The sequence below is a fragment of the Astatotilapia calliptera genome, chromosome 14 (genome assembly GCF_900246225.1).
Source record: "Astatotilapia calliptera chromosome 14, fAstCal1.2, whole genome shotgun sequence".
Taxonomy (NCBI): domain Eukaryota; kingdom Metazoa; phylum Chordata; class Actinopteri; order Cichliformes; family Cichlidae; genus Astatotilapia; species Astatotilapia calliptera.
The window spans coordinates 34,521,360-34,548,441 of record NC_039315.1 but is presented as its reverse complement, the minus strand read 5'-3'; the positions used below and the strand labels follow the sequence as shown (position 1 = coordinate 34,548,441).

Genomic DNA, 27,082 nt, shown 5'->3' with positions numbered 1-27,082 from the left:
TACTGGTGTTGGGCCGATGGCGCGGTATTGTAAAGCGCTTTGGGTGCCTTGAAAAGCGCTATATAAATCCAATCCATTATTATCTGTCTCCCCTTCATGACCCTCGCTCCCCCCGTTTCCTGTGTTTACATCTTAATGTGTGTCTCTTGTTTCTTGTGTTATTTTGATAGTCCTTTGTCCTGTATTCAGTGTATTTAGTTTTGCTTCCTCCCTGTCTTCTCAGGTTTGATTAGTCCTAGCTGTGTTCCCGCCTGTTTCCATCCCCTTGTTATCCTTCATCTGTATTTAAGTGTTTAGTCTCACTCTGTTCATTGTCGTGTTCTCCATGTAAGCTGTGTTCTGGTGTTAGTTCCATGTTGTCAAGTCTAGTCCAGTTCAGTTGTTAGTTCTAGTTTATCTTTTGTTTGTGTAGTGTTTGTCATGGTGCCTGCCCGGCTGGCCCTGTGTGGCTACATGTGTGTTGCTTTTGTCTCGCTCTCTCTCTCCTCTCTCTCTCTACTTGCTGCCTGGGTGGAGTTCATTGTGGGCTCCCGCCCCTGGCCATCACCACCTGCAAGCAATCACCTGTGGCTCCTCACCTTGTTTGCTCTCGCTACTTAAGGCAGTGACTGAGAGCACCTCGCTGCTGGACTATTGAGTAACGCTCGTCAGTGCTACTTTAGCCTCAGCCAGTTTTGAGCTCTCTTCGTGAAAGTTTTCCGTGTTAATTCCTGATCTCTGTATACAGATTCTTCGTGCTCGGTTTGGAAGTTTGGACACCGAAGCCTGTTCGTGAGTGCCGCAGTGAGAGTGGCGTGTGTGAGGAAAGGACCTTTCCAAGTGCATTGTTCTGTTCGTGTGGAGCGGAGCAAGAGAGGACACTTTTCCTGATTCTTCCCTGTACCCCTGGGAACCTTGGCCCCCTTCTCCTTCACCTGTGTATAGTGAACCGGGAGTGTGTAAATAAAATTCAGTTTTCTGTGATTTCAGTCTGCGCCGAGTGACAGTGTTCATGTATTTGGGTTTTAGTTTTCACAGCAAATAAAAGCTGCCTCTTTAAGTTAATCTTTTGACTTAGAGTCCTGTCTTGCTTTAGTTTAAGGCATTTAAAAAAAAACAGAAACATGTATCTGCTTTATAAGCTTTTGTTATTCTTTTTTTAATAAAGAATAACAATGTAACATTTCTAAAGTTTTGACAATCTGTAAAATAATATGAATCCTGTGTTTTTCACAAGAGGCACAAAAAAGTTGACTTTTCATCACATAATTCAGAGTTAACACATTCACAAAGAACACCCTTAAACCACTTGTAACACATGTGCCTGTGTAAAAAAGCAAACAAAACTTCTTCACAGTGTCAAAGTCCAAAGCATGGAACCTTATGGGCTCAAGTGTCCGTATACACAGCTTTCTGGCTCACCTTGTGCTTGTGTTCGGCCACCTGGATGTGGTTGAGGTCTCTTCCAAGTCCAGCCGTCTGCAGCTTTAACCAGCGCTCATAGATCCAGGCCTCCAACTCCTCACAGTCATAGAGGAACTCAAACAACCTCAACTGAGCCTCCAACTGCCTCCTCCTGACACAGCAAAGGAAAGATGTGAGGCAAGATGAGCACAGGTGAGAGATGTAGCAACAGAATATCAGACTAATTAGACTTTCTATTCCACCATTTTGGACATACAAAGAAATGTTACACGTTTAGACCTGTTGCTTGATAAATGATTTTTCCCTCATGCTGTAAATGAGAAAACTAAAGCAAACCTGCTGCTGCTGAGAGACACCAGCGATTTGTACTGAGTGTCAAGAGCTCTCACTCTGCTCTGAATCTGCTGCCCATCCCTTACTTTTGCCTGAGTGAGAGAAAGGAGGTGGGTCAGTCTGACAGAAATCACCCTTACAAATTCCCCAAACAGTGACCTAATAGGACATGAGATGCCAATTATTAGCGTACCTTCAGAGCTCTGCTACTGATTGCAGTGATGGTTTCACCATGAGTTGAGATCTGAGCTTCCAGGAGATCTTGTTTCTGAAGAAGAGACTCCACCTCCGTCAGCTGCTTCCCCAGTTCAGAGGAACTGGCTTGGGACTAAGATGGGATAAGGGAGGGGACAGTCAGTAATATTAAAGTCACCCCACTTCTCTCACAGTACAATCTAAGTAAAACTCCAGTGTCGTCATTATAACTAAATTTCGAATAATAAGCTCACTTGTAGTTCTTTCAGTTCCTGGGAGACAAGCTCAATGTCCCGCAGGATGCTCAGAGTTTCAACTACATTTCCCAAAAGCATCCTCTGTTCTTGGAGCTGCTGCAGCAGGTCCTTCCATCGATGGCTAATGTTCTCCTCCCTTAGAAACAAATATATTATTATGTAGAGTACAAGTTTTTTTTTTTAATTAATGTCACTTCTTGGTTCTTCTCCCTTCAAAAAGAGAAAGACTTAAGGTTACACAAAGTCATTGTTTTCATCCTCCCACCTCCCAATGACCTGCTCCTTGCTGTGGTAGTTTCCTTTCTCGATGGATTTTGCCATGTCTCTGAGGGCCGTGAAGCGTGGCTCCCTGGCCAGTGCATCGGTAGCCAAGGCCTCCAGACGTCGGCCAGCTGCCTGAGCCTCCTCCAGTGTGGACAGACCTCGGATGTCCTGCCTCCGGATCAGACGCAGTGTGTCCTCAAGATAGCCCTCTCTCAGAGCTGCCTGAGAAGACAAAAAGGAAGGATTTTGCAGTCTATTGGGGATTTTTTAAGGAGCCATAAAAACAGGCAGAAAGTTGAATATCAGATCCAGGGTTTTGAATGCTGTTTGTCTGCATAGATTAACCTTTCTGATGCCAAAAAGTGGTTTCCATTTTAAGTTAACATTACACAAACAAATTCACAAAATCCCAGCAACACGTTTGTCCCCATTTCCCAGCTTTAAGTAAAGGGTATTCCATTCTGAACAGATTCCAAACTGATATACCTATTTTAATAAAAAAAAGTTTAAAATTAAATCAAAATTATACTTTTTTGTTGTGTTGTGTGTATCTACTTTTCTGTGGGGTTGTTAATAACAAATAACAAGATCTTGCATATATGTCCAGTGGAACAAGAGTGGTCAAAAGGTCGCATCCATTTTAAGGTTAACATTACCAAAACTCACTGAAATTTGTTTCTACGCACAACACAGTGATTTGTAATCACAAAGTTGTTTTTATAATTTACTCAGGAATATGTCAGGCAACTCCATAACATTACGATCAAAACTGGGAGACTTGTAACAAAGACATTCATATGAGTAGAGTGGCGTTACCTTCCTGGCAAACTTCTGTGCAAGTTGCTCCAGGCTTTCCAGGCGTAGCAGCGTTTCCTGTAGGGCTCGCTCTCGTTCATGTTCCGCCCTCTCCAGCATAGCCCAGCTCTTCTCGATGTCATTCAGAGTTTTACCTTTACAAATACACAACAGCATGAGCGATCTTTGTCATAGCAGCCCTTATATTATAATTGACTGTTAGTGTTCTGTACCTTCGGGAGGATTATAAGCCCATTGGTTGTTGGCTGCCAGTTGAGTCCTCAGACTGAACAAGTGGGCCTCAATTGCCCCACGCTCCTGGAAAAACAAGACTTAACTTTAAGGAGATGAACAAAGGAGGACGCTGAATTTAAAATGTGAGGGTCATCTGACCTGGTATTTGGGAGGTTTCTCCACAGTTCTGTAGGTCTTAAAAGCGCTCATCAGTTTCTGCATCTCCCTCAAAGAGTTTGGGAATCTTCTGTCATTCAGCTGCACCATCTTCAGTCAAAAAATAATCACCAAATTTAATTCATTAATTGTTTTGTTTTTTTGTCTTATATTCCTGTGTTTTTTCTGGGATTGACCTGTTACCTTAGTTTTGATCCAGCGAAGCAGATCTGAGACCATTCTTTCATACTGGATCTTCATGCCATCCAGCTCCATGAGCATCCCAACAATCTGTGGAGAAAAGAATGAAGTCCTACTTTTGTGTTCTGGATGTTTTGGTTTGATATGTTAAAATGGAATCTGGACTGGCAAATCAAAGACAAAAATATTGTTCGTAACCAAAGAATTAGCAACCAAGAAAAGTTGCTCATTTAAATTAATCCTTAAATTACCTATCTTGCCTTCTTAATGATTTCATTGTTAATAGGCTATCCCCATTGTTGCTGGTTGACTCTAATTCTGCAAACTGTAATTCTGCATCCTGCACCTGCCCCTCTTGATGTCCCCTCAACCCCACTGGGGTAAAAAAGTGTCCATCTGAAACTGCTCAATCTTATTGCAAAAGGCTGCTGTCAGTCACTTCCTGGCATTCTGAAAATGCTGGTCACTGCACCTGAGCACTATCACTATCACAAGCTATATGAGCCAATGTTGATTTTAAAATGCATGGCTGTTATATTACATCACATGATTGGCTTGCTTAATTTTTGATTTATAGTTGCCTACCTATCAATGCAAAAATACTAATAAATATAAAAGTGGCTTCTAACATAATTTTCAAAGCTGTAGTTATCACTTCCATTGTGTACGCGACTTAAGATGAGAAATTAAACATATTAGTTTCACCTCCCATTAACTAATGTGGTTGTTATTTAAGAATGAGAAGCAATACAGCAGCATCAGTGTTCAGTCACAGCACTTTCACTCCTGCAACCATAACCCTCAGTCCAAATAAACAAAATGCAAACCTTAAAAAAACATCTGACAACACTCAGCCCCAAAACAGTTTAACTCAGTTTAACTTGGTTATTATCATGTACAGCAGAAGGAACATGTGTGAAGCAGATAAAGGCTTGTAGCTTCGGTGTGTTAAAGGTGTGAGGTTCTCTGAATGAGTTCCTGCTGCTGCCTCCAGCAGCATCTCATTGTATGTGATCTGATGTGATTCTTAACATCCACAGCCCCTCTTTTATGAAAGGTTCTCCTTTGAGCTACTAATACCTTCTTATCTACCAAAATAAAAATCCCACCAGCTGTGTTTTGTGTTTTGTGTGAGCAGCAGCTTGTCATTGTAGCAGTAATCTATACTATTTAGAGCAGGTTACAATACCACATGGGGCAGAGCAGTCCACACTATAAACGGTATGACAGACATTATGTCAAGCAACACATTATTTAAAGAAAAAAATGACCCACAATCTGAGTTTAGGGACAAATAAACCTGCCTTATAGATTAGATTTTCCATTGTAACCAGCCTTGGTTTTTGCTAATCAACATCAAGTTACAAGAGCCGACTGAGTCTGAAAAGATGGACTGACAGACTGATACAGACTCTTTCTCTGCCCCATTGCTTCTCTTTTTTATTTTTACTGCACGTTTAGTTAAACAGAAACAATTCTGCCTTATATTAGAAATATGTCACCTTTAATATCTATAACATGTGCATGTCTGTATGTGTCGTATATATTTATATGCACTCATCTATACACAAATTTAGAATCACTTGGGCTTCAATTAATATTATGTATTATGCTATTATGGTCATATTATTTATTATCTGACTGATCTTTTTTTCTGTTGTATGCAATGCTGCTGTGTTTATGTTTGTGCTGAATCCAACCCTGGCAAGTCTCTTCTGGATGGTCTGCCCCTGCTTCATCCTGGAAAAGTAGTGGTAGTACAGAGACACGTAGGTCATGATGGACTTTTCATCAGGATGAGCGACCATGATGTCATCCACCTCCAGAAGCTGCATGATACTGAACTCCCGCTCTGCCAGAGTGAACGCATGCTCCAGATTACGCTGGGGGTTATCACCATGGAAACGGTGGTAGTCAAAAAGGTCAGGTCTGGGATGGACAGACACATGTATGTTTACTCTGTGAGAAGCGATTTGAGTTTCCATTTGAGTTTTTGACTTTTGAGGATATTTTAGGAAATATTTTATGAGGGACCTCACAAATACAACAAAAATGCGTGTGCACAAGTATGCTACCGGTGGGCGTGGATAAGAGCATTGAAGGCAAGTCCATCCCTCCAGCTGGAGGAAAAGTCCTGCACGTCAACACCATTGTAGCCTGATGTTTTCCTCTGACACCAGATCAGCAGAGCCTCCTTGGCTGAGCGATGAGCTACGCTGTTCCCCTGAGAAGGAGGAGGAGGGAAGGGGGTGAGATGAAATGAGAACAAGGCAAAAATGGAAAAAATTTAAAAGACAAGAAGATGGAAAGACAAAAGTAAAAATGTGGAGGAGCAAGGGAAAGGAAAGGGAAAAGGAAAATACCCCAAAAAAGAGGGAAAATGTTAAATATGTTAAATTCATAAATAAATTGTTTAAATTAAAGGAGATAACTAATTCTGCTGTAGTTTTAATTCGATACCTCTTCCAGGTTAATATGTCCAATCTGAAACCTGAGGATGATGATCCACAGCAGCCCCAGGATCAGTGTACGATCCCCATCCACCACATTTTCTGGACCAATTAAATCCACCCGAATCTAACAGTAGAGCATAGAGCAGTGTGAAGCTGTCGTTCGTGAGACTGCTATGAAGTTCAACATTTTACAGCTGCCAGTAAGAACTGAAAGTCATTACCTTGACATTTAGGATAATCTGATTGGCTTTTTAGAACTAACATTTAATCAGATTAAAATATACTGAGAAAAGACCGTTCTCCTCATGAGGAATAATACTATAACCATATACACTTGTACACTGAGGTTTGTGTGTATAAGATTAATTTTGTATATTTGTAAATTTGGTGGATCACTTTCAGGACACCAAAAAGCAAAAAGTAGGTTACTTTGGTTTTGAGGAAATTGATGGCAATGCTGTTGTTCTCCAGAAAGTGGACTCTCATCTTGCCTCGGCTCCGCGATGGCAACTTCTCGTTGGCGATGAACTCCAGCAGACGGATCAGAACTTCTCCGGTTTTAAGTTCAGTATAGACGTCAGTCAGCTCCAATTTCTCCTGCAGGAGATCCGGACAGTTTCAGTTACAAGCCAAACCTGACATAGAAGCTCCCCGTTACTGTACCAGATTTTTGATATTCACGTTGTTCAAGCTTGCAAATCAGAAATATTACTAAACCTTGCAGTTATTTGGTAACCTTAGTCTAAGTGTGTGGGTGCCATTCTTTTATCTACTTGCTAGACCAAACAAACGCCTACAGGTGGTGTGATTTATTCTCAAATGGTTTGAGAATTCAGTTTAAGATCAGTTACTTTTCAATCCTTCCTCTCCACTTAAACATTTAAGTATTTGATGATACTGCATTTCCTGTGTATGTTGTAACCTCTAATTTAGATTTCTTTCTCTATCCATTACCAACTCCTGGAATTCCCTCTACACTATTATGTGTCTTCTGTGTAGCTGCTGTGAATCAACTTGTACCGTAATTCTGTCTTTGGATATTTTTTTTTTGTAACATTGTAACAAGTTTGGAACAAAATCAGTGAAGCAAGTCCTTCACTAAAGTAAAAGTACTAATACCACAATGCACTTTCTACTGCGTAACAGAGGTAAGGAAATGTACTCAAATGATCAAAAAGTGTGTATTAAAGAATAAGAATTGTGTATTAAACTGCTATATACAGTATCATATGTTATCACCCTGCAGTATTTTTGAATATTTTGCACATTACTGCAGTGATTAACTTTTTTTAAATAAAAAAATCTTTAAGTCAAAATGTTGGGACTGCAGAATGTTTGTTTTTTTATGTTTTTAATATCTTTAATAGATATGAAATGATTTTTGGCTCTACTATTAATAATCATGACAGTAATTTAAGGGCCTATATTTTAGAAAACGTTAATCGTGTGAAGGTAAAATTTTGCATGGCTTCAAACGTTATCATTTCATTTTAAAAAGTGCTGACTGTGAGTATAACTTTATCACTGTGATGTATATGGACTGGCCCGCCTATCTGTCTTTGGATTCTGTCCATAAATAAATTGCTTTTACTTACCACTAAATAGCAGCCATCTCTGTCTGTGTTTTCCTCTTTTTTGGTTTAAGGACTGAACCTGCTAACCAACCTAGCATTTGTTAGTTTCCAACTTCACACTTTGCTCTAAGATGACAGCTAGTTGGCCAACATAGAGGCCTCAAAAATATTTGATAACCTTGCAGTGGGTAAGAAGAAAGTGTAAGCATGTAAGGATAAAATGCACAAATGCTGTTGAGATTGTAAAGTCAAATCTAATATAGTAATAAAGTGTAGTTAGTGTGTGAACACACACAAAATAATAATCAAAGGTCCTTAGCTTTTATGACCCTTCTTATGAAGAGGCTAATTGTAATAAAAAAAGAAATCTCCAGCACCTGGATTAAAGACACTTTAATTCCTTCCTTAATTCCTTATTTGCTTAAGTTGAAAAAGATAAGACTCTTTCTCAGGTGCAACCATAATCTTGCCCCTCCTAATCTCTGTGATTTGTTTCATATCACCACTGTTTCCCGCTCTCTCAGATCTTTATCTGGCGCTCATCTTGTTGTTCTTCCTGCTCGTCTTATCACTATGGGGAGCAGAGCTTTCAGCCGCTCTGCTCCTCGGCTCTGGAATTCCCTTCCTTCGGTCTTAAGAAATGGTAAATGGCCTGTATTTATATAGCGCTTTACTAGTCCCTAAGGACCCCAAAGCGCTTTACATATCCAGTCATCCACCCATTCACACACACATTCACACACTGGTGATGGCAAGCTACATTGTAGCCACAGCCACCCTGGGGCGCACTGACAGAGGCGAGGCTGCCGGACACTGGCGCCACCGGGCCCTCTGACCACCACCAGTAGGCAACGGGTGAAGTGTCTTGCCCAAGGACACAACGACCAAGACTGTCCAAGCCGGGGCTCGAACCGGCAACCTTCCGATTATAAGGCAAACTCTCAACTCTTGAGCCACGATCGTATCATTTAATGTTGGCTTGAAAATTTGGTTGTTTACATTGAAAAGAACTAAGAGATAATATTTACTGCACCCATCGCTTTGTAACTGTCACATCCTCATAATACAAACATCCTGATTATGTCTCGTACAGTTACGACTATGTGTAACAACCTTTAGTCAAATGTGCTGGAACATGTATGCAAGTTAAATAAATTCATTTACAGTGGGGCAAAAAAGTATTTAGTCAGCCACCGATTGTGCAAGTTCCCCCACTTAAAATGATGACAGAGGTCAGTAATTTGCACCAGAGGTACACTTCAACTGTGAGAGACAGAATGTGAAAAAAAAATCCATGAATCCACATGGTAGGATTTGTAAAGAATTTATTCGTAAATTAGGGTGTAAAATAAGTATTTGGTCACCTCAAACAAGGAAAATCTCTGGCTCTCACAGACCTGTAACGTCTTCTGTAAGAAGCTTTTCTGTCCCCCACTCGTTACCTGTATGAATGGCACCTGTTTGAACTCATCATCTGTATAAAAGACACCTGTCCACAGCCTCAAACAGTCAGACTCCAAACTCCGCCATGGCCAAGACCAAAGAGCTTTCTAAGGACACCAGGAAAAGTATTGTAGACCTGCACCAGACTGGGAAGAGTGAATCTACAATAGGCAAGCAGCTTGGTGTGAAAAAATCAACTGTGGGAGCAATCATCAGAAAATGGAAGACATACAAGACCACTGATAATCTCCCTCGATCTGGGGCTCCACGCAAGATCTCATCCCGTGGGGTCAAAATGATCATGAGAACGGTGAGCAAAGATCCCAGAACCACACGGGGGGACCTGGTGAATGACCTGCAGAGAGCTGGGACCAAAGTAACAAAGGTCACCATCAGTAACACACTACAACGGCAGGGAATCAAATCCCGCAGTGCCAGACGTGTTCCGCTGCTGAAGCCAGTGCATGTCCAGGCCCGTCTGAAGTTTGCCAGAGAGCACATGGATGATACAGCAGAGGATTGGGAGAATGTCATGTGGTCAGATGAAACCAAAGTAGAACTTTTTGGTATAAACTCAACTCGTCGTGTTTGGAGGAAGAAGAATACTGAGTTGCATCCCAAGAACACCATACCTACTGTGAAGCATGGGGGTGGAAACATCATGCTATGGAGCTGTTTTTCTGCCAAGGGGACAGGACGACTGATCCGTGTTAAGGACAGAATGAATGGGGCCATGTATCGTGAGATTTTGAGCCAAAACCTCCTTCCATCAGTGAGAACTTTGAAGATGAAACGAGGCTGGGTCTTCCAACATGACAATGATCCAAAACACACTGCCCGGGCAACAAAGGAGTGGCTCCGTAAGAAGCATTTGAAAGTCCTGGAGTGGCCTAGCCAGTCTCCAGACCTCAACCCCATAGAAAATCTGTGGCGGGAGTTGAAAGTCCGTGTTGCTCGGCGACAGCCCCAAAACATCACTGCTCTCGAGAAGATCTGCATGGAGGAATGGGCCAAAATACCAGCTACTGTGTGTGCAAACCTGGTAAAGACCTATAGTAAACGTTTGACCTCTGTTATTGCCAACAAAGATTATGTTACAAAGTACTGAGTTGTATTTTTGTTATTGACCAAATACTTATTTTCCACCCTGATTTACGAATAAATTCTTTACAAATCCTACCATGTGGATTCATGGATTTTTTTTTTCACATTCGGTCTCTCACAGTTGAAGTGTACCTCTGGTGCAAATTACTGACCTCTGTCATCATTTTAGGTGGGGGAACTTGCACAATCGGTGGCTGACTAAATACTTTTTTGCCCCACTGTAACTTACATATGCAATGCATAATTATTTCTTAGAATTATTTCTTCTTCCCATCTCACCCCATTCTTGTGGAAGACACTGTTCATCCACTTGGTGAACGTTTTCTTTTGAACTCCCATCCGCTGCTCCTGCAGCTGTCGGACTCTCCCAGCCCCATCCTCCTCTGTCGCCATCCTGATGGGCTGAACATGAAAAACATTAAAAGTCACAAACACACGCAGTTTTCAGATCTTGACCTTTTCTTGCTTTAACTTTATACAGCTTTAAACAAGTAAAAAACACATTTTCATGAGAGATCTAGTTTGGACAACAGCAACACATCAGAGAGCGTAATATCAGACAGACACATCCGTGGCACACAGGAGTGTCAGTTAATGCTTTTAACATTTCAGTCTGCAGGTTAAAGGCAAAAAAAATGCAAACTGAAAGACTTTAGTTGTTACTGTTGAAAGTGTCATAGTTCTGTTTATGCATCCTTGTGTTCTTGTGCCTCTTGGTTATTAGAGCCTCTGTCGCACTACACTGGTTCTTTGACACATTGCGATTGACTTGTCGAAGTCACTGATTTTTAAGCAATGCTTAAAATAAGCATAACATGCATGATAGTCAAATAACAGAGACGGACACAAAGTGATTGCATGGCCTAAGTTAAAAAGAGCCTTAGAGCAAGAGGAGAAACAGAATAGGGGCAATAAACCAGACTGAAATAAAGCAGAATGATCCTTTAAGTATTTAAGCCTCACTCATCATTTGCCCTTTGGTAGGATTAATCAGCTGACTAGGCAAATTAAACTGAGTTGTCAGTTCACTTGCTTGAGTTCAACGGTTAAATTGGACACATTTTATTTTCTTCCATGCTGACAACAGCAGTTACACCTAAATGTAATGTAGCTGTAAAAATTCCTAAGCTTTAATAACCTAACTCACTGACTCATTGCTTTGTGCCATTAATGTGTGTGTATGCACACTTCTTTTTTTATAACTGTCAAACCTAAGTTGATCTTTGATTTTGTGGAGTGATGCCAAGACATTCAGGCACAGATAGAAAGGTAGATAACCTCATGTGTTGTCCTATTATCCTTCACTTATTCTCTTGTTTAAAAATTTTACAAATATTGCAAAACACAATTTATTGCAATGCATCATCTTGAAAGTGAAATCTTAATTTTGCTAAATGTATAGCAACCAGATGGATGTACTAAAAAGTTTAAACAGGATATTTAAACTTTGTTCCAAGCTAAGCTAACCTCAGTCTAAAGATAAAGATCAGTCTAAAATCCATACTGCTGTCAAAATCTCCTTCTTTATCTCTGCTTTCCAATTTAGCAATACACTGTAAAATGACCAATTCAAATATGGCCCACGAAGCCTAAAAATGTCCACATAAACAGGAAACACTTTTGTGCAGCAATGTGGTCACTTTTAAGTATCCTGGTGCTAAGATAACCTGCAGAAGAACTTAGAAAGAACCAAACTACAGGAACAGGAAGAGAAGCTATATACAGCACGCAAGCACACAGACAGAGGAAACATGCTCTTACCTTTCAGTCCTGTGCAGCCCAAAGCTCTTTATGATTTATTTTGTTTTCAACTTTGGAATCTCAGGGGAAAAGACATCCGTTTCAGAAGAAATAATGCCCTTCTGATCCAGTGAAGAGTGACACCCTGTTGATCTGATTTTATTGTCTGCACCAAATGTTGCCATAAAAGAGGTGTGTGAATTCCTGTGATGTGTGTGTACAAGTATTGCCCATGTTGTGGGGACATAAATGTGTTTACACAGCTAATTTGCAGAGATTCAAAGTAAATTAATAAAATTTAGGGTGAATACTTGATTTAAGGTTAGGCAAGAGGTTATTGGTGTGGCTATGGTAATTCTACAAGAACTGAATAAAAGCCAATATCATGTCTCGTCTTTTTTGAAGAGGTTGAAGTGTGTGTGTGTGTGTGTGTGTGTGTGTGTGTGTGTGTGTGTGTGTGTGTGTGTGTGTGTGTGTGTGTGTGTGTGTGTGAACTTTGGAACCATTGGATTTACGGCTTGAGCAGATCCACTCACCTGACAGCAAAAGAGTCAAAGTTCAACGTGACAGTAACTCAAAACACAAACGCACAGACACGCTTCGAATGCATTATCTTTCTTTCTAAATCTTTCCAGCATATATTCATGTATAAAAGCTACAATGTAAATAAATGATGCACCCAAATGCAAGTGTCCTGAAGAAGAACCAGGATTAAGATCCAGTTTAACAAAATGCACACTGAGTCCTAATCTGAAACCTTTTGGTATAAAAAAAAAAAAAACCTGGAGAGGAAAAGATAAGAGAGGAGACAGTTCAATATCCAGTAAAAGTAAACTGTACAGTGTGTGTTTCCTGGATTATAATTAATAATGCATAACCGTCCCTCATCCTGCCAAAACCACCTGACTGCAGCTCTGCAAGGAAACATTATGTAATAATTACCATTTTTCACTGGAGAGGGTTTGAATGTCTTCCTAAAGGTCCTTTCCAGTAGCAAGACCAATTAATTTAAGCATAGGGTGTGTCTTTAAATACAGCCTCAAAGTTTCAAACAGTTTCATAACTGCACATTCCCACTAGGAAAGCAGTGACTGTGGTCTCTCCTATGTTATTCATAAGGTAGCTTATGGGAATTCCTCTGTCCCTATGAGAAAGCACAGTCCTATTTAGTACTTCTGCTGCAGCATTCTGCATTAACTGAAGACTTTTCAGCATCATTCTGAGACAGGATGTTTCTATCATTTTAGTTTTATTTGTGCAAACGCAAGAAAGTAGTCCTAGACATATTTGTTTAATGTGTGTATTGAAAGACATATACTGGTTAAAAATGAATTACAGTGTTACAAGGTAATGTGCAATGAACTATGTCTGAATTTAGAAGTGAGAAATTAGACGTCATCCAGGCTTTCAAAACTTTCAAATATGTCTGCAGTTTAACAGTTGATTTGAAGAAAGCATAGGAATGACAGTGTTTTCTATCTATTCCTATATGTAAAACGAATTGGTCCCAGCACAGAACCCTGTTGAACCCTGTTGAACTCTGTGAACTTTTATGTGTGAAACCTTTTCTATTTATATGCACTAATTGAAATCAATCAGATAGATATACCAAATGTGTGCTCTAATCTCTGTACTGTTTTAGTCAACAGTATTATATGCTGCACTAACATTTAGCAGGACGAGCACAAAGGGACGTCCACTGCATAAGAATCTGCCCTAGTCCTTTTTCTGTGCTATAGTGCACTCTAAATCCTAAGCAAACAGTACAGCACTTGGTATTCCCAGGTAGTCCTCCATCCCAGTATTAACCAGACTTGACTCGACTTACCTTCTGACAGCTGGTGTGCTAAGGGTGGTATGGGCATAAGCTTGATTCCTTTCTCTTAGAAGACTTGTGGTTTTTTCAAGATGCAACTTTGGAAACCTTAGCCTTAGTGCCATATTCTGTTTAGCAAGAAGAGGTTTTCCTCTGGCAACTATTCCAAGCAGGCCATACTTGTTCAGTCTTATAATTACACTGTTATGACCTTTAACATTTAAGATGCTAAATGAGTCCTAAATCTTTCACTGTAGAAGAATGAACTTCAAATTATTTGGAAGAGGACATTCCCAGACTGTTGGACAGGAACAATTGCTTCCCTAAGATCACTGCTAATGTCTTTTCTCTTGGGCATTATATAGTAGAGATGGACCGATCCGATATTACGTATCGGTATCGGTCCGATACTGACCTAAATTACTGGATCGGATATCGGAGAAAAATAAAAAATGTAATCCGATCCATTAAATATCACGAAAGCACCTCACAAAACTTGCAACACGCTGTAACTCACCTCAGAACGTTAGCACGTCGGAGCAGTATGCATCACGTGATAGAGCACCGCGGTAAAGTGAGCCGTCATTTGTGAGCCGCGGTCAAGCCAGCCGCCTCTTATCCGCCGCATAAATTTCCTTGCGCTTTTACACCAGTCTTTACGGTAGCGCCTTTTCGCTTTATGTGCCGATTGAAAGCCTATACCCGCGCACACGTGCGCGCGCGAACAGTCGCACGCACATGCGCGCACACAAATTACAATGAAACAGCCCGATACAGTCAATACAATTATGGAAATGTCAGAAATTCATTAAAAATCATCCTGAGTAGTTGAGGTCCAACTTTCAACACATTCCTCCTCCGGGACACCTACTGTACCTGTGTGCCAGGTTTTACCCAGATTTACTGTAGAATTCCTCAGAAATGAAAGGAAACATATTCAATTCAATACAGTCAGTACAATAGAATTATGTCAATTTTCAAAAATTCATTAAAAATCATCCTGAGTAGTTGAGGTCCAACTTTCAACAGATTCCTCCTCTGGGACACCTACTGTACCTGTGTGCCAGGTTTCAGCCAGATTTACTGTAGAATTCCTCAGAAATTAAAGTGTACTTGTATCCAATCTAATACAGTCAATACAATTGGATTCTCTTAATATTCAAAAATTCATTAAAAATCATCCTGAGTAGTTGAGGTCCAACTTTCAACACATCCCTCCTCTGGGACACCTACTGTACCTGTGTGCCAAGTTTCATCCAGATTTACTGTAAAATTCCTCAGAAATTAAAGGAAACATTTATTCAATCTAATACAGCCAATACAATAGAATTATGTCAATTTTCAAAAATTCATTAAAAATCATCCTGAGTAGTTGATGTCCAACTTTCAACACATCCCTCCTCTGGGACACCTACTGTACCTGTGTGCCAAGTTTCACCCAGATTTACTGTAGAATTCCTCAGAAATTAAAGGAAACTTATATTCAATTCAATACAGTCAATACAATAGAATTATGTCAATTTTCAAAAATTCATTAAAAATCACCCTGAGTAGTTGATGTCCAACTTTCAACACATCCCTCCTCTGGGACACCTACTGTACCTGTGTGCCAAGTTTCATCAAGATTTACTGTAGAATTCCTCAGAAATTAAAGGAAACATTTATTCAATCTAATACAGCCAATACAATAGAATTATGTCAATTTTCAAAAATTCATTAAAAATCATCCTGAGTAGTTGATGTCCAACTTTCAACACATCCCTCCTCTGGGACACCTACTGTACCTGTGTGCCAAGTTTCACCCAGATTTACTGTAGAATTCCTCAGAAATTAAAGGAAACTTATATTCAATTCAATACAGTCAATACAATAGAATTATGTCAATTTTCAAAAATTCATTAAAAATCACCCTGAGTAGTTGATGTCCAACTTTCAACACATCCCTCCTCTGGGACACCTACTGTACCTGTGTGCCAAGTTTCACCCAGATTTACTGTAGAATTCCTCAGAAATTAAAGGAAACTTATATTCAATTCAATACAGTCAATACAATAGAATTATGTCAATTTTCAAAAATTCATTAAAAATCACCCTGAGTAGTTGAGGTCCAACTTTCAACACATCCCTCCTCTGGGACACCTACTGTACCTGTGTGCCAAGTTTCATCCAGATTTACTGTAGAATTCCTCAGAAATTAATGGAAACGTCTATTCAATCCAATACAGTCAATACACTACAATTATGTCAATTTTCAAAAATTCATTAAAAATCATCCTGAGTAGTTGAGGTCCAACTTTCAACACATCCCTCCTCTGGGACACCTACTGTACCTGTGTGCCAAGTTTCATCCAGATTTACTGTAAAATTACTCAGAAATTAAAGGACATTTATATGCAATTCAATACAGCCAATACACTACAATTATGGAAATTTCAAAAATTCATTAAAAATCATCCATAATAGTTGAGGTCCAACTTTCAACACTTTCTTACTCTGGGCGTCCTACCGTACCTCTGGGCCAAGTTACATCTCAATTCACTGTAATCTTTATCAAAAATTGAAAGAACAATTATATGTCAATGCTGGATGTGTGTCCTTTCAAAGTGACACTAAATAACAGAACTCAGGCACATCAGGGAATAATCCAAAAGGCGGATTTATTAAACAAAAACAACATACAAAATATCTCTAACCCATACTACATAACCTAAAAAGAAACAAAGGGACACTTAGAAGCACAAGGAAACAATACTGAAAGGGCAAGAGACACAGCCCAAACATAATCCACAACTAAAACGCCAAAAGAACAAGTCATCCCACAAAGCAGACGGGTCTTGCCTGGATCTGGTGTCAAGCCGGCACTGCTGGATGACTTCTGGCATGGTAAGATGGCACTGTTTATGTGATGGCATGCCAACATTTGGCCTGATTGGGTGAATGTGACATGTTGTATAGAGCACTTTAAGTAATATGGGTGAGTAAAAAAGTGCTGTATAAGAATCATTCCATTCACTGTCTGAACAGAGTTTCGTCATGTTACTTTTGCACTATTATGTTCCAGCACATGTTGTTATTACATGGCTTACATGGCTAAGGTACACATTAGGCTGACATCTGGGGCCAGAGCTGAAACTGTTCTGGGCCAGCACAGGGCCAGCAGTGTGTCTGCAACTGGCCTTGTGCTGGCTCATGTGTGGGCCACCTCTGGTAAACCAGATCTGGGCCACCATAGGGCCGTCATTCTTTGCGGTACGCAGGCCATGTGTAAGCACATTGTGTAGGACAGATCCAGGCCATACCAATTTTGCTATGTGGGAGGAATTATGTAAAAATAGAAACATCATAAAAATGAAAATGAACATAAAGTAAAATGTACTGAAAAGAACATCAGTATGGCCATCATTATTTGCTTGGAAAGTCTAAAGTTCCATGGCTTTGAACAGCCAGAGAACGCAATGCCCAGCTTAGAGTGACTAAAAGTAACTTCTTTTAACATTCTGTCATTCTGCCTCCATATCAAACATCCACTAAAAATAGTCATTTGAAAAAAAATATTCGCCACTTTTCATCAGATTGGGTTCCTCTGTTTATAGCAATTTTTAGAAAAGAACCCAATACCTTTGTCACTATACAGTTGTACAGTGAGATACAGAGCATCTCCTACTCATTGCAAACATGCTGGGAGGGTGGCTCTATCCGCCTTAGTGCAGCTGCTGTACCATACTGTGATGCAGTAAGTTAGTAGGCTCTCAATGGGCGAGTGGTGGAAGGGTGAGCTGTAGTCCACAAAGAGCATTCTGGCGTAGCTCTGCCGCTGTTCTAGGTGACTCAGCACCGAGTGGAGGGTGATGGCATCTTCTGTGAATCTGTTTGCACGGTATGCAAACTGGTGGGGGTCGAATTCTGGGGGGAGGTAATCCTTGGTGTGCTGAAGGACTAGTCTCTCAAAGCATTTCATGATTACCGGTGTGAGGGCCACAGGGCAATAATAGTTCAGGCTGGTGATGGGAGACTTCTTTGGTACTGGGATGATTGTGGCTGATTTTAGACAGGATGGGATGGCTGCTTCATCCAGTGAGAGGTTGAAGATTCTGGTGGAGATGAGGGTGAGCTGGTGGGCACATGGTCTTAGCACTTTACCACGTATTCCGTCTGGACCGGCCGCCTTCCTGGGGTTCACTGCTAGGAAGACACATCTGACATCGTGCTCCGTTACAGTGAATGGAGCGGTGCAGGAACCAGGTGAGGATGAGGATGGGAGCAGGGCTGAGGCAGATGAATGTTGTGGTGTTTCAAAGCGGGCGAAGAAGCTGTTTATTTCCTCTGCTAGCTGCACACTCAGGTTTTCTGTTTTCACAGTTCTGCCTCTGTGGTTTATGATGTCTATTATTCCATGCCATGTGTTGTTGCTGGACAGGTGGGACCCCTTTTCAGGTCAGCTCGAGCAGACCTGTACAGAGCTCTGTCAACAGACCTACAGGGAGTGCAGAATTATTAGGCAAGTTGTATTTTTGAGGAATAATGTTATTATTGAACAACAACCATGTTCTCAATGAACCCAAAAAACTCATTAATATCAAAGCTGAATGTTTTTGGAAGTAGTTTTTAGTTTTAGCTATTTTAGGGGGATATCTGTGTGTGCAGGTGACTACTACTGTGCATAATTATTAGGAAACTTAACAAAAAACAAATATATACCCATTTCAATTATTTATTTTTACCAGTGACACCAATATAACATCTCCACATTCACAAATATACATTTCTGACATTCAAAAACAAAACAAAAACAAATCAGCGACCAATATAGCCACCTTTCTTTGCAAGGACACTCAAAAGCCTGCCATCCATGGATTCTGTCAGTGTTTTGATCTGTTCACCATCAACATTGCGTGCAGCAGCAACCACAGCCTCCCAGACACTGTTCAGAGAGGTGTACTGTTTTCCCTCCTTGTAAATCTCACATTTGATGATGGACCACAGGTTCTCAATGGGGTTCAGATCAGGTGAACAAGGAGGCCATGTCATTAGTTTTTCTTCTTTTATACCCTTTCTTGCCAGCCACGCTGTGGAGTACTTGGACGCGTGTGATGGAGCATTGTCCTGCATGAAAATCAAGTTTTTCTTGAAGGATGCAGACTTCTTCCTGTACCACTGCTTGAAGAAGGTATCTTCCAGAAACTGGCAGTGGGACTGGGAGTTGAGCTTGACTCCATCCTCAACCCAAAAAGGCCCCACAAGCTCATCTTTGATGATACCAGCCCAAACCAGTACTCCACCTCCACCTTGCTGGCGTCTGAGTCAGACTGGAGCTCTCTGCCCTTTACCAATCCAGCCATGGGCCCATCCATCTGGCCCATCAAGACTCACTCTCATTTCATCAGTCCATAAAACCTTAGAAAAACCAGTCTTGAGATATTTCTTGGCCCAGTCTTGATGTTTTAGCTTGTGTGTCTTGTTCAGTGGTGGTCGTCTTTCAGCCTTTCTTGAACTGAACATAAGTTCCCTGCAATTTCTGAAGAATATTACAGTAAATCTGGCTGAAACTTGGCCCAGACGTACAGCAGGTTTCCCAGAGGAGGGATGTGTTGAAAGTTGGACCTCAACTATTATGGATGATTTTTAATGAATTTCTGAAATTTCCATAATTGTAGTGTATTGGCTGTATTGTATTGCATATAAATGTCCTTTAATTTCTGAGTAATTTTACAGTGAATCTGGATGAAACTTGGCACACAGGTACAGTAGGTGTCCCAGAGGAGGGATGTGGTGAAAGTTGGACCTCAACTACTCAGGATGACTTTTAATGAATTTTTGAAAATTGACATAATTGTAGTGTATTGACTGTATTGGATTGAATAGACGTTTCCATTAATTTCTGAGGAATTCTACAGTAAATCTGGATGAAACTTGGCACACAGGTACAGTAGGTGTCCCAGAGGAGGGATGTGTTGAAAGTTTTACCTCATCTACTCAGGATGATTTTTAATGAATTTTTGAAAATTGACATAATTCTATTGTATTGGCTGATTGCGTTGAATATAAGTTTCCTTTAATTTCTGAGGAATTCTACAGTGAATCTGGATGAAACTTGGCACACAGGTACAGTAGGTGTCCCAGAGGAGGAATGTGTTGAAAATTGGACCTCAACTACTCAGGATGATTTTTCATGAATTTTTGAAAATTGACATAATTATATTGTATTGGCTGACTGCAGTGGATACAAGTACCCTTTAATTTCTGAGGAATTCTACAGTGAATCTGGCTGAAACTTGGCACACAGGTACAGTAGGTGTCCCAGAGGAGGGATGTGTTGAAAGTTGGACATCAACTACTCAGGATGACTTTTAATGAATTTTTGAAATAAACATAATTGTAGTGTATTGACTGTATTGCACTGAATATGAGTTTACTGTGATTTCTGAGTAATATTACAGTAAATCTGGGTAAAACCTGGCCCAGAGGTAAAGTAGGTGTCCGAGAAGAGGATTGTGTTGAAAGCTTGGCATCAACTTTTAAGAATGATTTTTAATGAATTTTTGAATATGCAACCAGACTGTCACGATGGCTGTATTGGGCTGTTCCATTGTAATTTGTGTGTGCACGTGTGCGCGAGTCTAGGCTTTCAATCAGCACATAAAGCGAAAAGGCGCTACCGTAAAGACTGGTGTAAAAGCGCAAGGAAATTTATGCGGCGGATAGGAGGCGGCTGGCTTGACCGCGGCTCACAAATGGCGGCTCACAAATGACGGCTCACTTTACCGCGGTGATAGAGCGGCTGTGGCATGCGGGACCTGTCCTGGTCTGGATAGCATGTGGAGCTTCGCTAGCAACCCGGCATTTCATCTCCGACAAAGTTATCCCCGAGAGAAGTAAAGCAAGTGTGTAAGTCCATCTCTGAATGTTTGTAAAGCATTCCTGCGTTAAGCTTACCAAACGATATATGCCTCTTCTTCTGCCTCTTCTCGCTGCTACTTCAATCATGAAACTGCTTAACGATCAGCTGATCGGCTTTTCTGTCGCGAGTCCGTCTCTCTAGTTTGCTTTTGGCCCACTTTGCACCAGAAAGAGGAAACCATCGGCTGAACAACAGCAGCACATTTAAGCTTGATCAGCTGTTGTTAGAATGTATTTATTATTACTTTCTACTCGAGGATCTTTTTCTATGTAGCTGACGGCTGGTAACTGTGCAGGGGCGGATCTAGCAAAGTTTAGCCAGGGGGGCCGATAGGGCATTAACAGGGAAAAGGGGGCACAAAGACATACTTTTCCTTCTTATTCTCATTTAAAATGTCGAGCTTTTAATAAATAATTATCCGAATCTTACACCCAAAGTTTTAATTTGATGTAAAATGAATAGAAGTCAATTACTGTATATAGTGACTATTAAGTCTAATATATATACCCTAGTAAGCTATAGTACTTTTTCCTTTGGGAAGGTACCATCTGTGCAGTCTGCAATTTTGTTGAAGAAAGATGTTGAATCTATTTAATATTTCTTGAAAAATAATTGATTTCTGTGCATTTTTTTTCACACTGCATCAAATTAAGGTTGATTACGTTGATTAAGCATCATGAGGTGGAGCGTGAGGGGTGGTTCCCTATTTTTTATTTATTTATTTTTGTTGTTGCTGGGAGTTGGAACCCTATTAGTTAGGTTGCTTAATATTTACGCTAAGTACTCTTTAAAATACCAGAATAGGGAGGATGGTGTAGGTTTAAGTTTATTAGATTGATCAGTATTGCTGAACTATGAAATTTTTTTTTTTTTTTGCATACAGGTATAACAGAATAGCTTTAGTGTAGTTGTTGTTTTAAACTTGAGTATGAACTTATACAAAATGCAGCAAGATATTTAAAAAAAAACAGTTTTGTTGATTAAAAAACATTATATCGGATTCATATCGGTATCGGCAGATATCCAAATTTATGATATCGGTATCGGTATCGGACATAAAAAAAGTGGTATCGTGCCATCTCTATTATATAGACAAACAAACTCCAAACAGAAAAAATAACTGTCTGAGAAATGTGGTTATAATAAAGTCCCAAAAAACAAAACACTGGAACCTTGAGTACATGTACTGAATAAACTTTATTAATTTTATTCATTTCCAGCTCTGCTAACAGGATGAGAGGTGGAAATGCATTAGAACAACACTGGAACAACATTATTACAAAATACATCCGGCTGAAAAAGAAAAAAAAAAACTTTTACATTCAGGTAAATGGAAGTTTGACCTTTTCACTACATGTACAGCTGGACGGATAAAATCATACAGAAAACATAACATGATTCATACATGTTTCACTTTTATAGACAGGGACAGAGAGTGACTGCAGATGTGCCCTTTTGCTTGGAAGATTGAAAGCCTTTGTGTGGCTGCTGAGCAAAAACAGTACATGACACTTATTAATCTAGCAATTCCACCAGTCTTTGCCCCAATAACAGACAGAAAAGACAAAAGCTGTGCTATGCAGGAATTATTATTACCCTCATTAAGTAGGTGGAACCTGTTGCTGTTTGTTCATCTGCACAAAAGAAGGTTTGCAGAAAAAAAAAAACAAGTTGAACTTCATGAAACTTGGTGGAGAGATGGAATTAAGGGCATTAAGGTTTGACTTTTTAGAAAAATATCTACATTTTTTAAATTATTTATTCCTATTATTACTGAAATAACATGGTTCAGTTTTGGGAAAGAAATCGGATGTCTACATTTTAAAAAAACTACAGAAAATCTCCACAGTAGTTTAAGTCACATCTAAGGAAACCGTCATCTTCCTCAAACTTTAACTAAAGAACTTTTTTGCCTATTGTGACAACTCCTTCCACCCCACCTCCTCCTCCTTTTAAGGGCACTGAACCTTACACTTAACTTACATTATATGATAACCCTGAATTAGATAAGCAGATGAAAATGGATGTTAAAAACAGTATTAGTAACATATGAATATAATTTATTGTAGACGGGCTTGGAAATTAAATGCACTGACAGTTGCATGTTAAAAGCACTGATGTGCAGCAGACCTCCTGTAAAAACCTCAAGGATAACCACAGTCCTGTCATAGGAACAGAGGCCTTTAAACACAACTTAAAAACAGCAACATGGTGACAATGTCAAATTAAAAGAATGTATTCTGACAAACTAAAAGCCTTTGAAATGAAAAGGCACTGATATGGAACGTCTTCCCTTTACATCTGCTGTGGTTTTAAAGGTATAATTCATTTATATATATCAGAAAGTACAATTTCAGACATTTATTTAACCATAAAAACCGCATGAGTTACCTTCTCCCACTTATCTTATCTGTTAAAAATCCTCTATAATTTTATCTAATTGTTTTTCAAACCAATAGTTGGAAGTCACTGCTAATTTTGTTGCTGGGTTTTTAGGTTTGGGTTATGTTGTTGAGTGTTTTATGTCTCAGGTGGGATGCAAAAATGTGTTGCGATATCTTATTTTGTTCTGATGTAATCTCATTTGAAATTTGACATTTAAAAAAAGAAAAGAAGAAAGAAATAACAAGACAACGAACCTATTTCCTGCAAACTCTGTTTCCTGTTTAAAATTTTTCTTTGAATGGTGATGTTAAGACCAGATGCTGAAGTTTTCAGTCTTGCTATTATAAGATCAGAGGTCATGGCTCTCCTCCTGTCCTTTTCATTTTACAATGTCAGGAAACAGAATCAATTGAGCACATACTGACAACTGCATTTCAGGACACTGTCTATCCCTGTGAGCAAATTAGCACTGAGCTGCAGACTATGACCTCTGACCTCACTGTGAGGCCTACATGGAGTGGGAATAAAGTTATGTTACAGCTTCTGATTGCAATACATACTATGTCAGCTTTTACTCCCCAGCTTTAGTTTGTTGTGATGCTGCTGGAGCCATTGCGATTGTGTAAAATGTTAGATTTTATAAATTTTTATTTCATTAACTTATTTTATTTATTTATTTATTTTTTGCATAATGTCATCATCAAGACACATCTTTGGTATTTTTTATCTAAAAGCGTTTAAAGACGAAGTTTCCATAGTGCTACAAATGTTTTTAACAGAATAGAGATTTGCTACAGCCTGGACTGCCAGGTGTTTCAGTCAGTTTAGCAGTGTTTTTCTGTGAAGGAGAATAACTGTCATTGTTGTGTAACTGTGAAGACCTTTTAGGATAAAGCCGGAACAGCTTAAAGGATGGGGAAAAATCCAGAAAGATATTATGAACACCAGCAAGTATGCATTTAAACTTGCATCTAAAGTTTTGTGCAAGTGATGTCCTTTGAAATATGTTGCAGTAAAATGAATAAACTGCACCCTAGCACTAACTGTTACCTTCGGATAGTCGGTTTTCAAGGTTAAACATGAATATATGAATATGAACTTGCCGTCCTTCAGAAATTAAAGTGAATGGTGAAACCAGAATTAGGCAAATGTGGCTATATTATACAAGAACTTTGTCACTTTTCTTCTTTAATGCAATTAAATCAGCTGAAATACTCATTATGTAAAATATTATCAAAATAAAAGTGCTTTGTTTGACTGCTGCCTGAAAATGTCAAGCATTATTGGGCTCTAATGCATCGTCTTAGTGAATGTATCCAACAAAACCTTACCCTTTGACCTTGTGTAGCATTAGGTGGCCCATTTGTTCTCCTGTTTGTTCAACGAGCAGCAGCAGACACGTTCACCTGTGATGGTTCTTTACATTTTTACACCTCTTCTCTGCTCAGTCTCTCTTCAGCAGCTTGCTTGGCGTCCTGTGAGCACTCTAGTCCTCAACATGATTGTACAAGGCATCTGCAGTAGGGTTTTTGCGGTGGGATGGGGGCACCAGGTGGTTGGGGAGCTCAGTGGGCAGCTCGTAGCCCTCCAGTTTGATCTTGATGAGATGCTGAGCGAGGGCAAACTCCTCGTCGTCCAGCATGCCATCCTGGTCGCAGTCGGCCAGCTTCCAGATCTTCCCTAGCACAGTGTTGGGCAGCCGAGAGTTCATCATCTCTTTCTTGGCATTGACGCCAGTTATCTTGCCGTTGATAGGCATCAGAGTGTAGAAGATCTCATCGTAACGGTGCTTGTCCCGGCTGACAATCCAATCTTCAGCGTCAGCCCCAGCACTGATCCCCTCACCGTAGCCCTGACCAAAGGGCCCATCCTGGGAGCCCTCAAAGGCACCACCTGACACCATGGCAGGAGGCTGCTTGGCCTCCTCCTCCCGGATCATCGCCATAAGAACAGCAATCTTTGAGGCTAACATTTTATCCACCTTCTCAATCAGCTTCACCTTCAGAGATGGGAACTTACTGAAGTCATAGTGCTGCAGCATGTCCTGGAGGAGAAGAAGAGACACAGGTTAACGTCTGCCAACTACTTTTACAGCTCACACTCAGAGAAACAACTACAACGATGACAGATAATGAAGCCTTTAAAATTGTGGTATATTTTTGGATGAGGTACTTGAACACATTATCATAACATGGTGGCTTGCTCTTTCTGCTCCAGCTTGCAGCTTTCAAAAGGAATGCAAGCTGGACTCTTTTCTGCAAGGCTTTACTATGCACATTTTCTTTTTTTGCCACAAACCTCAACACAAGATTACAGCAAACTGATATTTGCATGTGGGATTAATGTTAGTCACTAAACTTTTGACCCCCTCCCCCGCCAGTCTGCCATTTATTCCAGATTTTATCGATTGCTTAAACACAAATTTCTGAAATTATATCTCATATTGCCAAAACAGTAAACACAAATCATCTCACTCAATTTCCCAAACATAGTATTGTACAATATTGAACAATCTACACTCAAAACCATTCACTCTTGCTGAAAAATCAAACTTTGCCCACAGACAGCACACACAAGGCCTCAAAAACACACACACAACAACATAGTCGTACACATTGGTGCAATAAATGTAAAACAATATTCCCAAAACTGGTAAGTTATGTTGCTTGTGGTTCTTCCCCTCAAAAACCTTTTCACATGATGAACACAAAAAAATGCAACCAATGTATATACAGTGGCACATTTTTATTCATGTACCATACAGTACAACACACACCAAAAACATTAGTCCACCTCAGCATCCTGTCTGTGGTCTGGGTCAGGCCAGGGTCAGGTTCCCTGTAGTGCAGCTGGAACATATGTTGTCTCAGACCATCAAGAAAAGCAAGGAGCTATAGTGTTATAGGGTCCTAGAATGGCATGCTGGTGGAGTATCCCTCGTTGGCTGATGGCTGCGCACAGAGTGACATTCCCTCCATGCTGACCAGGGACATTTACAATAGCCCGATAGCCAATTATGTTCCTCCACCTCCTCCTTGCTGGTGTCCTAGACCTCCTTCTCCTCCTCCTTGACCTCTTCCTATGCATGTCTTTGGATCCATTGTTTCAAACCTGAGTGAGCTGACTTTGGCCCTTTTGACTATCCATCAAAGTTTCTGATTGGTGTGTGATGCATTTTGACTCCTAGTGTTTCCACTTTGTTAACTGTGTGCTGATTGAGCTAAAGCTGTGCTTATGTGAGTTAACATTATTGACTGCTTTCTTGGGGCGTCTATCGCGTTCGGTGTGAACACACCGGAAGTGACCACATGGTGTCAGCACTGACAAATGTAGGGATTTGTGTGTAGAGTTTTGCAGTAACAGTCCACCACATCTGACTCATATGGTAAAGCAGGGGCATAGTGTTTATAGTTCAGGGAAATGGGTGTGCTTTTTAGAAAGTGGCATTATGGTTTTGAAATTTGGGTTCAAACTGAGGTTTAGATGTTGTTTACCTTTCTTGTTTTGTGTGCTTATTCCTTGACTTAGTGAGTTTGCTGTCATCAATGTAGTTTATTTTAAATCACCACCCAAAACACTGGGATTCCTTTTGTTTTGAGCATTACACCTGTTGTTGACTATACATAAAAATGGTCAGAGATTCTCACAGTGAAGTAAAGCAGACGAACCTTAAACCTGAATTTGTTTTACTGGCCAGCAGGGGTCACCTGATCTCCTAGTTACAGGGTCGTGCTTCACTTATGGTTGGTAAGTAACTACCATATGAGTAATGGATTGATTCTTATTTAATGCTTTTCTATACTACTCTTGAGCACTCACAGCAACTTTGG

At 40.1% G+C, this 27,082-nt stretch overlaps 2 protein-coding genes across 2 annotated transcripts in view; both read right to left on the bottom strand.

Moving 5' to 3' along the window:
• The window catches only part of sptbn5 (spectrin, beta, non-erythrocytic 5), a 51,314-nt gene extending 38,790 nt beyond the window's left edge, over window positions 1-12,524 (bottom strand). Inside the window, exons 1-15 of the mRNA XM_026192223.1 lie at window positions 12,175-12,524; window positions 10,693-10,815; window positions 6,722-6,889; window positions 6,300-6,416; window positions 5,915-6,063; window positions 5,540-5,768; window positions 3,843-3,929; window positions 3,642-3,749; window positions 3,482-3,566; window positions 3,270-3,403; window positions 2,455-2,675; window positions 2,187-2,325; window positions 1,931-2,065; window positions 1,741-1,829; window positions 1,402-1,555 (exon numbers count right to left, since the gene is read on the bottom strand). Of these exons, the coding sequence (XP_026048008.1) occupies window positions 1,402-1,555; window positions 1,741-1,829; window positions 1,931-2,065; window positions 2,187-2,325; window positions 2,455-2,675; window positions 3,270-3,403; window positions 3,482-3,566; window positions 3,642-3,749; window positions 3,843-3,929; window positions 5,540-5,768; window positions 5,915-6,063; window positions 6,300-6,416; window positions 6,722-6,889; window positions 10,693-10,806 (1,929 nt within the window). The 5' untranslated portion in view covers window positions 10,807-10,815; window positions 12,175-12,524. The remainder of the gene's footprint in view (window positions 1-1,401; window positions 1,556-1,740; window positions 1,830-1,930; window positions 2,066-2,186; window positions 2,326-2,454; window positions 2,676-3,269; window positions 3,404-3,481; window positions 3,567-3,641; window positions 3,750-3,842; window positions 3,930-5,539; window positions 5,769-5,914; window positions 6,064-6,299; window positions 6,417-6,721; window positions 6,890-10,692; window positions 10,816-12,174) is intronic.
• Window positions 12,525-22,045: 9,521 nt separating this feature from the next.
• Window positions 22,046-27,082, bottom strand: part of ehd4 (EH-domain containing 4) — a 36,514-nt gene continuing 31,477 nt past the window's right edge. The window contains exon 8 of the mRNA XM_026192012.1: window positions 22,046-25,296. Coding sequence (XP_026047797.1) covers window positions 24,739-25,296 — 558 coding nt within the window. The 3' untranslated portion in view covers window positions 22,046-24,738. The remainder of the gene's footprint in view (window positions 25,297-27,082) is intronic.